Raw genomic sequence first — 11900 nt, forward strand, 5'->3', positions numbered from 1 at the left:
TGGCTGCAGAGAAGCAGGCAGCTCTGCGGGGGAGTATATTTACCATGACCTTGCTGGACAAAGCTATACTCAGTATTGGACGTTCCCAGATGCTGCAGCACTGGACAACTTCCAGCCTGTGGTCTTCACAGTGCCCCCTCTGGAAAGCAGCTGGGGAGGCGCTGCTGCCCCATACATGACTGGCAATGGGCTAGGTGACTTTGCAATAAGTGGAAATGGCGAGTTGTTGGGTGTGCAAGAATCTCCCTCAAAGATGTTTCACACCCATTGTCAGGCTGGCAACAACATCACTTTTGTACCCCACAACAAGGTGCAACACTCAGGTCCCTTTTCTCTCTCTCTCTCTCATACATGAGCACAGCATTGACCAGTTGGCCATGCATCATGTCATGTGTGTGTGTGTGTGTGTGTGGACAGACCCTCTACACAATCAGCAATAAGCTAGTACAGGTGTTGTATGAATTGGGGAAGTTGTGGCTCACTAGGCTCAAGCTGCCTTCTTATTATGACAATAGGCTTGCTGTTGGTTCTGCCATCAAGATTGCCAGTAAGTTCACTCTTCTCTCAGCTCTGCTACACATCTCACATGTGGGGATTCTCATCTCACCACCCTTGGATTGCACACACAGTCAACTCCAGAGACTCCAGTGTTGGGGTGGCCATCAGACCAGAGCCCTCACAGTGGCACATGCTGTTCCACAAAAATTATTATTGGCAAACCACGGCTGCACAAGTCCTGGACCTAACAGGTTCATTCATCACTCCATACATGGCGACCAGCCAGGTTGTGGCACTTACCAGTGTGGTGGCCCTCACTGTTATTCCAGTGTTGTTGAGGGGTGAAATCTGGTGCACAGACCACCCATCCAGCAAAGCACATGAGGATGCGCTCTGCACACTGCCCTGACATCTGAGAAGGTAGGGGGTTGCAGGGTCGCTCATAGCTATGACAGCTAGTGACTGTGCATTGGCATGGGTGCTGCTGGATGCCACCCAGCTTGTGTGAGAAGGTCCAGAGCCATCATCTGATCACATGATACCTGATCAGTGGAAGACCATACACACCAGTGCACAATAGAGGAACCCAAAGCTGGGTGCCATATGGCAGCTTGGTGCAACTCTGCCTACCATCAGATTGTCCCAGGCGCTCCACTGTTGTAAGCCTCCCTCCCCTGTTTTTATCCTAATTTTTATACCACCATCCTTTGTCTCTCTTAATGACCATAGTCCAGTATCTGTTTGCACTGTGGTCTACGTCCATGTGACCTCTCTCTCTCTCTCTCTCTGATCACATTGTATGTGTCCACACTTGTGAACCAGATCAAGAACAATGCCAACAAGCATCTGTCTTCTGGATTTTTCGTGTGGGCCTACCATCTTACTGGCCAGTGACCAGATCATCTCAGCGGCCAAGACTGCTGCCCAGTAAACCCTAACAACTGTCTCTTTTCCAACTTAGTACAAAATTTTTTGATCAGCTGTCAGTTTGAGCACAGTTATCCCTCCCACATACATGATGAGGAGCCATAAAACGATGGACATTTGACTTTTTTTCTTTGTTCCACACACACACTATGAAGAAGTGCTTGGCCTTATGATTGCTGGTGGATGTGGTCTGTGTCCACTTTTCATCCCCCAGTGTTGATGATGATGCTAACCAACTGCTTGGTTTGTGCACTGTGTGTTGATGTGGCAGCTTTGGCCAGATGTATGTTGCATCTTCAGACATGGCCACTGTGGCCATGAAGGTCATCTCATGCCATTCCTATGGGGATGATGAACAATGGTCCTGGCTGACTGGGCATGAGCTTGACATTGCACAACTTGTGTTGCCACACAAACACATCTGCACCACTTATGACACCTTCTGCACTGATGATGGCAATTCATGCATCATTGTCATGGAATATGCACCCAAAGGTGATCTGTGTGCTTATGTGCCTGCCAGTGGTTGGGGTGAGACTGCAGCAAGATGTATCTTTTGCCAGGTGGTCAAGGCTGTATGGTACATGCACCAGCAGGGCGTGTTGCACCTGGACATCAAGCCTGAGAACGTGCTCATCTCAGCCAAGGGTGATGCCCTGTTGTGCAATTTCAGATTCTCATGATTCATTGATTGAGGAACTGATCCCATTGACAACAGGGGGGTCAGCACACTCAACTACACTCCACCAGAGATGCTGCACAGGCTCAGTCAACAAGCAGGGCCATCAGCCAACATGTGGTCACTCAGGTGCTTGCTGTTGGTGCTGATCACCAGTGAAGTGCCATTCAATCACAGGAAGAATGAAGACACCATGGTGAGGGACATCATCCTGGCCAGATATTGCACGCCCAGGGGAGCATCGCCTGAGGTGTGTGATCTGCTGGCGTCCATGCTGCGTGTGCTGCCACACTTCCAGATTGGGATCAATGAGATCCTGGAGCATCTGTGGGTCACTGGTCCACGTCCTTGTCCATGAAAGTGGTCTTCATCACCACCAATGAGTTTGGGCATGGGCTCAAGCTCATCAATGAGAGTGAACATCTCACCATGCTGCAAGTCCACCAGCTCTTCACACTCTTCACATCCAACAAGAAGGAACCCACTGTGCTCAGGGTCTTCAGCCTGGGCAACGAGGAGACCACCATCAGAGAGTTCAAATATGCAGTGACCTGGGAAACATGGGAATCATGTGGATCAAACCAGCTTGCTGAAGTGATCCTGGGATTTGATTGGGCCTATGATCTCTTTGACACAGCTGGAGTCATCTGTGGTCCCATACTGTTCACCAACCAAGAGCTGGAGGTCAGCAAAAAATAAAAAGGCTCACCACAAAAGGACAATCAAACCCACACTGTCAGTCAAACATGCAGTATGCCAAACACAGTCCACCTGAGGTGCCTATGTGGGTGCAAGGAGGATGAACATGTGACCATGTGATGTGATGAATGTGACAAGCGCTATTGCAATCACAAATGGTGCCTTAAGGTTGTGGTGGGTGGGATTGCTGAGGAAGATGTGCCACTATGTTGTATGATGTTGGCTGGGTGGGTGCTGGTGGGCATGGATGCATTGATGGAGATGGACTGCTGCCAGTGCAAGAACAAGACCAAGGACGAATGGTGGTGTTGTGACACATGTAAGAGCATCCACTGCTACTGATTCTTGTGTCTCTATGCGATTGTGCATCATGGGACCAGATTGTGCTGCGTTGCTTGAGCCATGAAGTTGAATCTGATGATCTTGGTGATGGCAACGAGGGCTGTGGTGAGCACCAGTGTGCTGGCAGCCATCACTCGTGGCTGGGGTTTGTTGTGGGCCAGCACAAAGTGCTTAATGATGGATTTGAAGATGTCGCCCCAGAGTGAGATGACAAACCACATGATCATGATGATTGTGAACAGTTCCCAGGTGTTGAGCTGGATGTGTGTCACCGCCATTGTTCCATGTGAGTCAACACAAACACAGAGTGGAGCTGACAATGTAATACACATAAAAATGACACATGAGCATTTGTCAGCTGACACAAAGACATGCAATGCTGCAGCAACTCAATGATGCCTTTGAGCGCCTGGGGCTCACCCAGGGGAAACGGATGCTCTTTGCGCTTGGACAGTGCTGTGTGGATGCACCCAGCTTTGCCATGGTGACCAGCCTTGTGGTTCTGTCAGTGGCTGTTGGACCCATCCATGAGGGTGTGCTTGCTGAGGCCACCAACTATGTCCACAACCTCATCAACCTGTTCACCTATATGTGTGTGCCCAATGGTGATGCCAACTACTACTACCTGGAGCAGTGGATAGTGCACATGCACAAGGATCCTCAGTACCACAGCTCTATGACCAACAATCACAGCATCATTGTGCGCAGTGCCACCAGAGAATTGATGGACACTCCAAAGTTTGAGTACAGCCTCACACCAGGCACCGTCCCTTCCCCTCCTGTCCTGCTCTTGAGCCTGTGTGTGGATCTTGAGGTGTGTGTGTTTGACTTTTCCTGTGTGCCTGAGGACATCCTTGATGAATTGAAGTGATTTGTGATGCTCATCTGTGAATCTGGATCACAAGTATTGTGTGCCACTGTTGAGGGCATGCTGAATCATGTGCTTGATTGTGAGTGCATCATCAAGGTGGTCACCAACTGTCTGTGTGAGGCCAAAGAATTGGAAGCTGAGGCCAGATCTGACCTGGAATCTACCAAGTCAGATCCCAGCAACGCCATTGTCATGCTCAAGAATATTCTGGCCAGCAATTAATAATCACATAAATGTGAATTATGGGCGCGATTTCATTTCACATTGTCTTTTCACACACCCACACCACCAAAACAATGTCAAACAGGGACAAGAGCATGACTGATGGAGAGGTGGAAGATGAACTGATTGAAGAGGTGGAGGAGGAGGAACCCAAACAAATTGAAGAAGAAGAAGAGGAGGAGGAGGAGGACACCACAACATTGGCCATCAAGCCCTTCACCATTGTTCCTGATGGTGATCGCCATCTGAGCACACCTGATCACAGGCTGGGCCAGATGATGTATTACAAGGACAAGCTCTTCTTCAACACCTACATCAAGAAGGAGTCACATCATCGTTGGGTGCTGGTGACACCACACAACAGTGGCACAATCCTCAAGGCCGTCAAAGATGGATTTCGTTCAGATCTGCACAGTCATGGCGTCAAGAGCATCACCCAGGAGGTCATGCACATGTTGCTGACCTGGGAGGCCCTCACATTGCCTCTTGGAAGTGTCATTGTGCTCAGCAAGGATCAGACCAAGATCCTACTCACCTTCAATCTGAAAAAGCGCCACATGAGTGGGTCATCTCCAGTGACACTGCAGTGCAGCGCCTGCGCAAGCAGCTGCACGATGCTCTCAGTGAGGGCTGCAAGATCTTGGCTGCTGTCACACTCCCTGTCATCATCCTGAACACTTAATAAAGCCTCTTGGGTATGAACAACAGAACGCTCACAATGTCTGTCATTCCCTTGGCCATGGCGTGTCACATGAGTTCTTTGGTGGCCACACCAACATTGGATCAGACAATCCATGCCACCTTGTGATGGTTGATCATGTCCCACAGCCCATCACTTGGGATGATGACACTTGCATTGTCTGGCATGGCCCCCATGTCCATGGATCTGATGAATGGGATTGGTGACATGGCATAACCAGCTGTGTGGTGTTGGTGGTCAGTGGTGGTGGCAAACGGCTTGTAGCTCTGGGTGTTGCTGAGCGTGCGGGTCATGGTGATGTGCACCCCATTGAGGTGCACATAGGTCTGGTTGATGGTGCGCAGTATGAATGATGTGCTGGTTCGCTTGACACACTGATCCTCATGCTTGCTGGCATGTGGCTTGTGGTCAAGTGTGGTGAGCTGCTTGTGGCCAATGGTGGGTAGTGTGATGACGGCCTCAGAATTGCCCACCCACGCCCACCAGAGCATTGTGCCACCTCCTTGCCACAAACACATGGTGGCCATGCTGCCTGACCCATGATGGTGACCATGTGGAATGGTGTTGAGCTGTCATTGTGCCTGCCAGAAGGCAAGCATGATCTTACTGTTGATCTCATGTGTCCAATCAGTGTCATTGAGATCAGCCTCATTGCCCAGGCTGTATGCAATGCACTCAGGCAGGACCTTGCGCAGCGCCCATGAGGTGGCTTTGCCGCCATGTCCATCCAACACCCCCAAAGCAAAGATCTGGCAGCATCCATCGGCCACATGCCACATGTGCACAAACATCACATCCTCCATGTGTATCACTGACCCTGTCACTGTTCAATGCCAATCTCAGTGTGAATGTCACTGGTGGTGGTGGTTCACAGGGCATCAAACAGCACACAAACATTGAAAGGTGGGGCGATCTCAGGCGTCAGGAAATTGCAGTAGATGGTGTAGGCGGCCCACATGCAGTGCTGGATGCACACCCACCAGTGCATGTATCCTCCCCATGGCTTGCGCACCTTCTTGGCAGTCCAATCCTGGCCATCACTGCCCCGCACTGTCTTACCAACAAAGGATGCATTCACACTCGCCTCCAGTGCTTTGTGGATGAGGCTGCATGGTTTCATGGACAGAAAATCCTACCTGGAGGGATGCAGCAATGTGATCCTTGTTTAAACAAACACATCATCCATTGCATATACATGCAACACACTCCATCACTTTGTTTTCATTGTATCTGGCAGCGCAGCCCACCTCATCCCAGAAACTGTGGGTACCATTCCATCACTGGAAGAGCATTGATGTCCACAGGATGAACTCAATGGCTTCTTTGGATTTGCAAAACTCAGCCAAGTGATTGAGAGCCTTGGGCATGTGTCGTTTGGCGATTGTCCACTTGAGATCCATCATTAGATCCACATATGAGACATTGGCAACAACTGCATTACAACAATCTGAAAGTGAATTGAGGCAGGTCCCCATGAGGCGATCTCAATGATCCATGAGCGCCGTCTCAACATGTCCTGCACGCCCATTGCACATGCAATCCAAGATCAAAGACAAGAGTGCTGGTGTGCTGTCATCCCCCATGCCACCAGAATAAATGACTTGGACTATGACCACCACACTTAAACGTGGATTGCAGCGCGCAATCTTACATTGTGCATGGAGCCTCTCCACTTGTGTTGCTACACCAAATGCCAATACAAGTTCTCTGCCAGTGAATGCAGCCAGTGGTTGGCCAAGATCATGCCCTATGCTGTGTTCAATGATGGGCAGTGTTGGGGCATCAAGTGCAAGGATCCCAGCACTGCCCAACCTGTCCAATGTTGTGCCAATGGATGAGTTCATGGGGCATGCAACTTGCAACACCATACTGGGCGACAACAACAAGACTGTGGCGTTCATCACCTGATCCTACCTCATGATGCACACGTTTGGCCATCTGGGGACCTTCTGCCTGACCATGTGTGAGGTCATTGACCAGCTGCCCATTGCAACAATTGCTGGGATGGCAGCATGTACATCATGACTGAGTTGTTTGGCCCCTTGCCTGAGCAGTTGATCACGCCCTGCAGGTTCCACATGGGCATCACAATGGGATTGATCCAGAGGCACAATGCAAATAAACTAGTACATTTTCCCTATATAGTGTCATGCAAGGTACTGGCTGAGCGCGCAGCTGCACAGCTCAAGCCATGCACCAGGCACAAGCATGCCATCCCTGGCAGCATCCAATTGCACACTGTCAGCCACCCAACACGCAGCATTGAGCCACCACCCCATGCCATTGTGTCATTCACATTCCTGGATGTAGTTGGTCCAATCATGCAGACCCTCTGGAAGCAGCATGTACATGGTGATTGTGAGCATCCAACAGCATTGCCAGATTTCAACCACCACATGCACCACCATGCCATACATGCAGGGATCCTGTTGGGTGTGATCCCATGGGATCTTATCACATTCTCCACTCTGCTGTTCACCATTGCTGTGCCATTGTTTGAGAATGCCACTGCTTTATTTATGTTTTGACCCAGAGTCTCTTGGTGATGCCCATGGAACCAAATCAGTTTGCACCACAATTGGTGGCGTCAAGATCACCCACAATCTCAACCTCAGGCGTCACAATGCACTCCAGGATGAGCTGAGCAATACAATGACCACAGGCAATGACAAAGTCCTCATTGTTGTGGTTGAAGACGAGTGCTTTCACACCACCACAATCACCAGCATCAACAACACCAGCACCAATGTCAATGCCCTTCTTCCAACCAAGACCCAATCATGGTGCAATCCTCCCATAGGTGCCAATCAGCACAGTGATGGTGATCCCAAGATCCACCAACTGCCAACCTCACGCTGGCACATTGACAGTGTCAATGGCACTGAAGAGATTGTACCCAGCATTGGTGGAGTGGACCTGCCTAGGGGCGGTGGCGCCTTCTACCAGGAGCTTGATTCTGAGTGGCTGGTTCTGCATCGGTGTCCTGTCGTCTGCAACCACCATAAAACCCTAACCAAAAAAAGGGCACCAGTTGCCCATTGTTTTAGTGCCATGGACTACATACACACGCCGCTCATGAAGCGCACCTGTGCCAAGTGTTCACAGAAGTGCTCATGCGACGATTCGTACGCCCTGTTCTGGAGTCAGCGGGGCGACAGCGTCAATGTCCTGCAGGCGATCTCTCTCGATGATGACGACGAGTTTCAGAGCATCGAAGTGGCGCCTGCATTTCTGGCCAATCTTGAACACTGGCGATCCGAGCACAAGAAGAACAACGCGCTCGAATGGTGGTTGCCACTCCACGTCGAAGACGGTGCCAAACTCAAGGAGCCCATGAAGGCCGCGCGCTACAACATGAAGCCCATGTTTGTGTGTGATCTTTGTATGCCTAAATGAACAACATGGTCATTTCGATGAGCTCTGAGGGCAGACGCTTCAATAGCACACGGATCGTCCCAAAATAGCACTGGCGGCGCCAATATGCGCGCGCTGCATCCGGTATGCGATCCTGCAGCTTGCGCTTTCTTCTCTGTTGTTTGTCAATCTTGTGGCCGTGCACACCGAGCTTCGCGATAACGCTTACATGTTTGCGGTATTCGGACCCTCGATCGCCGCAGCTGCTCTTCTCGAGTACGATGCCTCGTCCGGACCATGACGCCAAGAAATAGGTGCAGCCGCTCGGATTGTGTGTGCCCGGCACGACCTCGCGACAGAGGCACTCGTTGGAGGGGTACTGTCTTCTTTTTGGGATATCGCTCGGGAACATTAGTGTGTGGTCGCGAAGCTAGCGTAGCCGGCGGGCGTGCGCGGCCCCTTGTGGACCTCGCGGGTCCTTCCGTCGGTGTGATACCGAATTACAGTGGGGAAACTGCCCACGGGATGTCCCTTGGGTATGTTGCGCGACTCGACGGCATACATGAGCGCGTCGCCCGTAATGCGCGACGCCTCGAGGAACGCCGGCAGGGCCTGCCTGCAGTAGCCACACCAGTCCGCGTAGTACATGACGACGCAATCATTGTGATGCTCGACCTTGCTGAGCTCAGCGGCACCGAGGAAATGGACCTCGTAACCCTTCGCCGCGGCCTCCTCCGTCATCTTCTTGGGGTCCAGCGCCGATGTCTTGCCAGCATCCGGCCTGCCCTTGACGTCGGTCTTGGCCATGATCGCGAACCCGACAATCACCACCACGACGAGCACGACGAACCCGATGATGAGCGACCTGTCTTTCTCGGTGGACGACATGTTTCCGCCCCATGCACACAAAAAAGACTTTGCCAACGCAACGTTTATTTTTTAGGCAGTGGAGGCTCCGTTACGGGGCTGAACGTGGAACTTGGTGGCCACGCCGACGGCCAGCGGGAGGGCGACGGTGCTGGTCTGCGCGGCCTGCACCCAGATCTCGTCACCGGCGATGAAGTTGCCGAGGGTCTGCGCGTGGAGGACCATGGGGATCGCCGAGTTGGCCGACGGCTGCTTGGTGTCCTGCGCGATCACATAGGGCGTGGCGCCGCGCTTGAGCACGATCTGGATGGAGCGCTGGCCGGCGTTGTTGGCACCCGACGCGGCGAAGGTGACGGTGGCGCCGACTGCGAGGCAAAGGCCACCATGTACTTGCCGGTGGTCACGACGACGGGGCCGGCGGCGAGGTTCGGGCTGCCGGTCGAGGACCAGGCCAGGATGGGCGCGTAGATGCCGTCACCGGGTATGTTCTGGGCGGAGCCGAGCCACACCGACGAGAAAGCCTGGTTGACATCGATGGGTCCCGTGGGCTGGGAGTCGAGCGGGACGACGGGGGCCACGAGCGAGAGGGAGCCCCCGCCACAGCTGCCACATCCGTAGGCGCGCTCGGCATCGGTGATGGTGGCGTCGTTCTGCTGCTGTGCCATTGTTGTTTATAGTGTGGCTGTGGCGAGGTATAAATCGATGCGACGTGAAGACGCGGGGGTATCTTTTTTCACCCTTCCATCCCATCCCATCAGGATGAGGAACGGGGTTGCGTTTTACTCCAACACGATGAACGCGCCCAACGCCGAATTCGCCTCTCACTTTGCGGGCGTCGCGCCGTTCGGCGGTCGGGCGTGGGCGGTGCCGCGTCCCACGTTCACGGGTAAAATGAACAAGAAGAAACACGGCATCAAGTCGCCACGCGGGATCCGCGCCAATGTCGATCGGCCCGAATTCACCACCTTCATCGTCGGACAGGACTGCGCCATCCGGCAGGTCGACATCTCGCTTCTGTTCGCCGGCATTTACGCCAAGCAGGACCCAACGTCGTGCGGGCGGCCTTTGTGGATTGCGTGCAGCAGCGCAGGTTCCTCGCCATCTTCGATCAGGCGGGCAAGCGCATCGGCGGATTCACGCTCGGCGGGATCAAGGACGAGGAGTGGGCGACCGTCAAGAAAGCACAGAAGAAACGCGACACCGCACACAGGCGGGATCGCAAGTATCGCATCGCACTAATCGTCGTGCTGGTGGTGGCGGCCATTCTGTTGGCCGCGGGTGTCATAGCGGCGGTGACAACGACGAGTCTCTTCTGAATAATAAAACGACGATGACGTGCTCTGATGACGACAGCGTGACAAACACCACCCCGACGGAGCTGCCCTTTTCGTTTGTGGACTCTTTGGACAAGAGGCGCAGGCGAACCAAAAGGGCGATCATCTTGTGTATCGTCTGTTTTCCCGTCGGATTGGCCTACATGGCATATCACAGGCTATAAATACGCCGACTTTTGTCTTTTTTCCACCAACAACATGTCCGACGACGGCGTGAGGCGCAGGGTGAGGATTATCGAGTACGAGACAGGTGTGGACGCCAGAGTTTCGCCCAGCCTTGTCCGGGCTGTTTGACGAGCACGTTCGATTTCTACAAGTGCGAGGATTGCCGGCGCGAGACCTGCAAGTCTTGCACGATGACAGACGGATGGGAACGGCGTGTAAACGACGGCGTCTTCTTGTGTTTGAGATGCCATCGTCTGCACATGATTCGCATGGACAAAGGTTGAGAACAATACATGGAAGACACCATCAAACGACGCGTGGTATGCGCTGCGTGGGCAAAAGATGGCCCATGCCGCGGTGATCCTGCGCAACATGGGCAACATCCACCCGTTCCGCGACGGTCCCATATTCGAGAGGGCGCACACCGTGCACGTGGAAGGCTGCGATAAGAACTTTGTGTACTACTGGTGCGACGAACAGACGTTTCCGAGCGCGATCGACGTTTACCTCAACAGCCATCCTTGCGATCCCGATGTGCTGTGGCGGTGGCACATCAGTGCGACGATCATCTGGCTCGGGCGTCGCTACGCCGAGTACAAGGGTCGCTGGGCCAATAACCGCGAGGCGGTAAAGGTCGCCGATGAATAAATGGGCCCGCTGAGCCTTTCGTTCATCCACTCCGCTACGCCATGAGCAACACCACCCCCACAAAACACGACAACATCCAGCGCTGCATCCAGGCGGCCTACGAAGGAGATCTGGACACCGTCAAGTCCCTCACCGGATATCGTTGCATCCGCACACTCGAACGAGCCATCGAGGGCGGTCATCTGCCAGTCATCGAGTACATACTCTCGGAGAGGGAAGCGCGATCCAACGCAGCTCGTGCCGCGATGCCATCGCGGCAGGCCACTTTGAAGTGCTCAAGTTTCTTCGTTCGCGTGGCGCCAAGTTGGATCACGGCGTCGTCTACATGGCCGCCCAGGTCGGTCGAATCGACATGCTGCAGTGGCTGATAGATGAGGAGCACCTGCCTGTCGACCAGTGCGCGTATTCGGCAGTGGCCGAAGGTGGACATTCGGACATTCGGACGCGGCAGCACAGACGGGTGGTCTGGAGCTGGGCGTTTCATGTACAACTTTTTACACCAAAACGTGTTTTACAAGGCGTTGGTTTTGAGTGCGGCCATGCGCACGGCGGAGAGGCCCAGCGACACGGGCAGCTGGCTGGGGGGCCAGACAC

The 11900-nt window shown here is 53.2% G+C and overlaps 12 protein-coding genes across 12 annotated transcripts; 5 read left to right on the forward strand and 7 right to left on the reverse strand.

The window, feature by feature from the left end:
- Nucleotides 1-3171: 3171 nt before the first annotated feature.
- Nucleotides 3172-3423, reverse strand: ACA1_371180 (uncharacterized protein; the record flags this gene model as incomplete). Its single annotated transcript, XM_004340265.1, has 1 exon — nucleotides 3172-3423. One exon carries the CDS (start codon nucleotides 3421-3423, stop codon nucleotides 3172-3174), a length of 252 nt encoding a protein of 83 aa, XP_004340313.1.
- A 98-nt stretch (nucleotides 3424-3521) lies between these two features.
- On the forward strand, nucleotides 3522-4238 carry ACA1_371190 (uncharacterized protein; the record flags this gene model as incomplete). The annotated part of the gene is made up of 2 exons (XM_004340266.1): nucleotides 3522-3845; nucleotides 4113-4238. The coding sequence occupies 2 exons, from the start codon at nucleotides 3522-3524 to the stop codon at nucleotides 4236-4238; spliced, it is 450 nt and encodes a 149-aa protein (XP_004340314.1).
- A 74-nt stretch (nucleotides 4239-4312) lies between these two features.
- Nucleotides 4313-4920, forward strand: ACA1_371200 (uncharacterized protein; the record flags this gene model as incomplete). The annotated part of the gene is given in 2 exon segments (XM_004340267.1): nucleotides 4313-4813; nucleotides 4831-4920. The coding sequence occupies 2 exon segments, from the start codon at nucleotides 4313-4315 to the stop codon at nucleotides 4918-4920; spliced, it is 591 nt and encodes a 196-aa protein (XP_004340315.1).
- A 101-nt stretch (nucleotides 4921-5021) lies between these two features.
- Nucleotides 5022-5429, reverse strand: ACA1_371210 (uncharacterized protein; the record flags this gene model as incomplete). The annotated part of the gene is made up of 2 exons (XM_004340268.1): nucleotides 5022-5124; nucleotides 5194-5429. The coding sequence occupies 2 exons, from the start codon at nucleotides 5427-5429 to the stop codon at nucleotides 5022-5024; spliced, it is 339 nt and encodes a 112-aa protein (XP_004340316.1).
- An 81-nt stretch (nucleotides 5430-5510) lies between these two features.
- ACA1_371220 (uncharacterized protein) lies at nucleotides 5511-5741 on the reverse strand (the record flags this gene model as incomplete). The annotated part of the gene is made up of 1 exon (XM_004340269.1): nucleotides 5511-5741. One exon carries the CDS (start codon nucleotides 5739-5741, stop codon nucleotides 5511-5513), a length of 231 nt encoding a protein of 76 aa, XP_004340317.1.
- Nucleotides 5742-5806: 65 nt separating this feature from the next.
- ACA1_371230 (uncharacterized protein) lies at nucleotides 5807-6338 on the reverse strand (the record flags this gene model as incomplete). Its single annotated transcript, XM_004340270.1, has 2 exons — nucleotides 5807-6044; nucleotides 6220-6338. 2 exons carry the CDS (start codon nucleotides 6336-6338, stop codon nucleotides 5807-5809), a joined length of 357 nt encoding a protein of 118 aa, XP_004340318.1.
- A 258-nt stretch (nucleotides 6339-6596) lies between these two features.
- Nucleotides 6597-6776, forward strand: ACA1_371240 (uncharacterized protein; the record flags this gene model as incomplete). Its single annotated transcript, XM_004340271.1, has 1 exon — nucleotides 6597-6776. The coding sequence occupies one exon, from the start codon at nucleotides 6597-6599 to the stop codon at nucleotides 6774-6776; it is 180 nt and encodes a 59-aa protein (XP_004340319.1).
- A 724-nt stretch (nucleotides 6777-7500) lies between these two features.
- On the reverse strand, nucleotides 7501-7914 carry ACA1_371250 (uncharacterized protein; the record flags this gene model as incomplete). The annotated part of the gene is made up of 2 exons (XM_004340272.1): nucleotides 7501-7695; nucleotides 7801-7914. The coding sequence occupies 2 exons, from the start codon at nucleotides 7912-7914 to the stop codon at nucleotides 7501-7503; spliced, it is 309 nt and encodes a 102-aa protein (XP_004340320.1).
- Nucleotides 7915-7989: 75 nt separating this feature from the next.
- On the forward strand, nucleotides 7990-8593 carry ACA1_371260 (uncharacterized protein; the record flags this gene model as incomplete). Its single annotated transcript, XM_004340273.1, has 2 exons — nucleotides 7990-8307; nucleotides 8453-8593. The coding sequence occupies 2 exons, from the start codon at nucleotides 7990-7992 to the stop codon at nucleotides 8591-8593; spliced, it is 459 nt and encodes a 152-aa protein (XP_004340321.1).
- A 110-nt stretch (nucleotides 8594-8703) lies between these two features.
- On the reverse strand, nucleotides 8704-9180 carry ACA1_371270 (thioredoxin domain containing protein; the record flags this gene model as incomplete). Its single annotated transcript, XM_004340274.1, has 1 exon — nucleotides 8704-9180. One exon carries the CDS (start codon nucleotides 9178-9180, stop codon nucleotides 8704-8706), a length of 477 nt encoding a protein of 158 aa, XP_004340322.1.
- Nucleotides 9181-9231: 51 nt separating this feature from the next.
- Nucleotides 9232-9824, reverse strand: ACA1_371280 (uncharacterized protein; the record flags this gene model as incomplete). The annotated part of the gene is made up of 2 exons (XM_004340275.1): nucleotides 9232-9474; nucleotides 9495-9824. The coding sequence occupies 2 exons, from the start codon at nucleotides 9822-9824 to the stop codon at nucleotides 9232-9234; spliced, it is 573 nt and encodes a 190-aa protein (XP_004340323.1).
- Nucleotides 9825-9951: 127 nt separating this feature from the next.
- Nucleotides 9952-10475, forward strand: ACA1_371290 (uncharacterized protein; the record flags this gene model as incomplete). The annotated part of the gene is made up of 2 exons (XM_004340276.1): nucleotides 9952-10211; nucleotides 10250-10475. 2 exons carry the CDS (start codon nucleotides 9952-9954, stop codon nucleotides 10473-10475), a joined length of 486 nt encoding a protein of 161 aa, XP_004340324.1.
- Nucleotides 10476-11900: the final 1425 nt, after the last annotated feature.

The sequence above is a fragment of the Acanthamoeba castellanii genome (genome assembly GCF_000313135.1).
Source record: "Acanthamoeba castellanii str. Neff unplaced genomic scaffold scf7180000084664, whole genome shotgun sequence".
In the NCBI taxonomy this organism is placed as follows: Eukaryota; Discosea; order Longamoebia; family Acanthamoebidae; genus Acanthamoeba; species Acanthamoeba castellanii.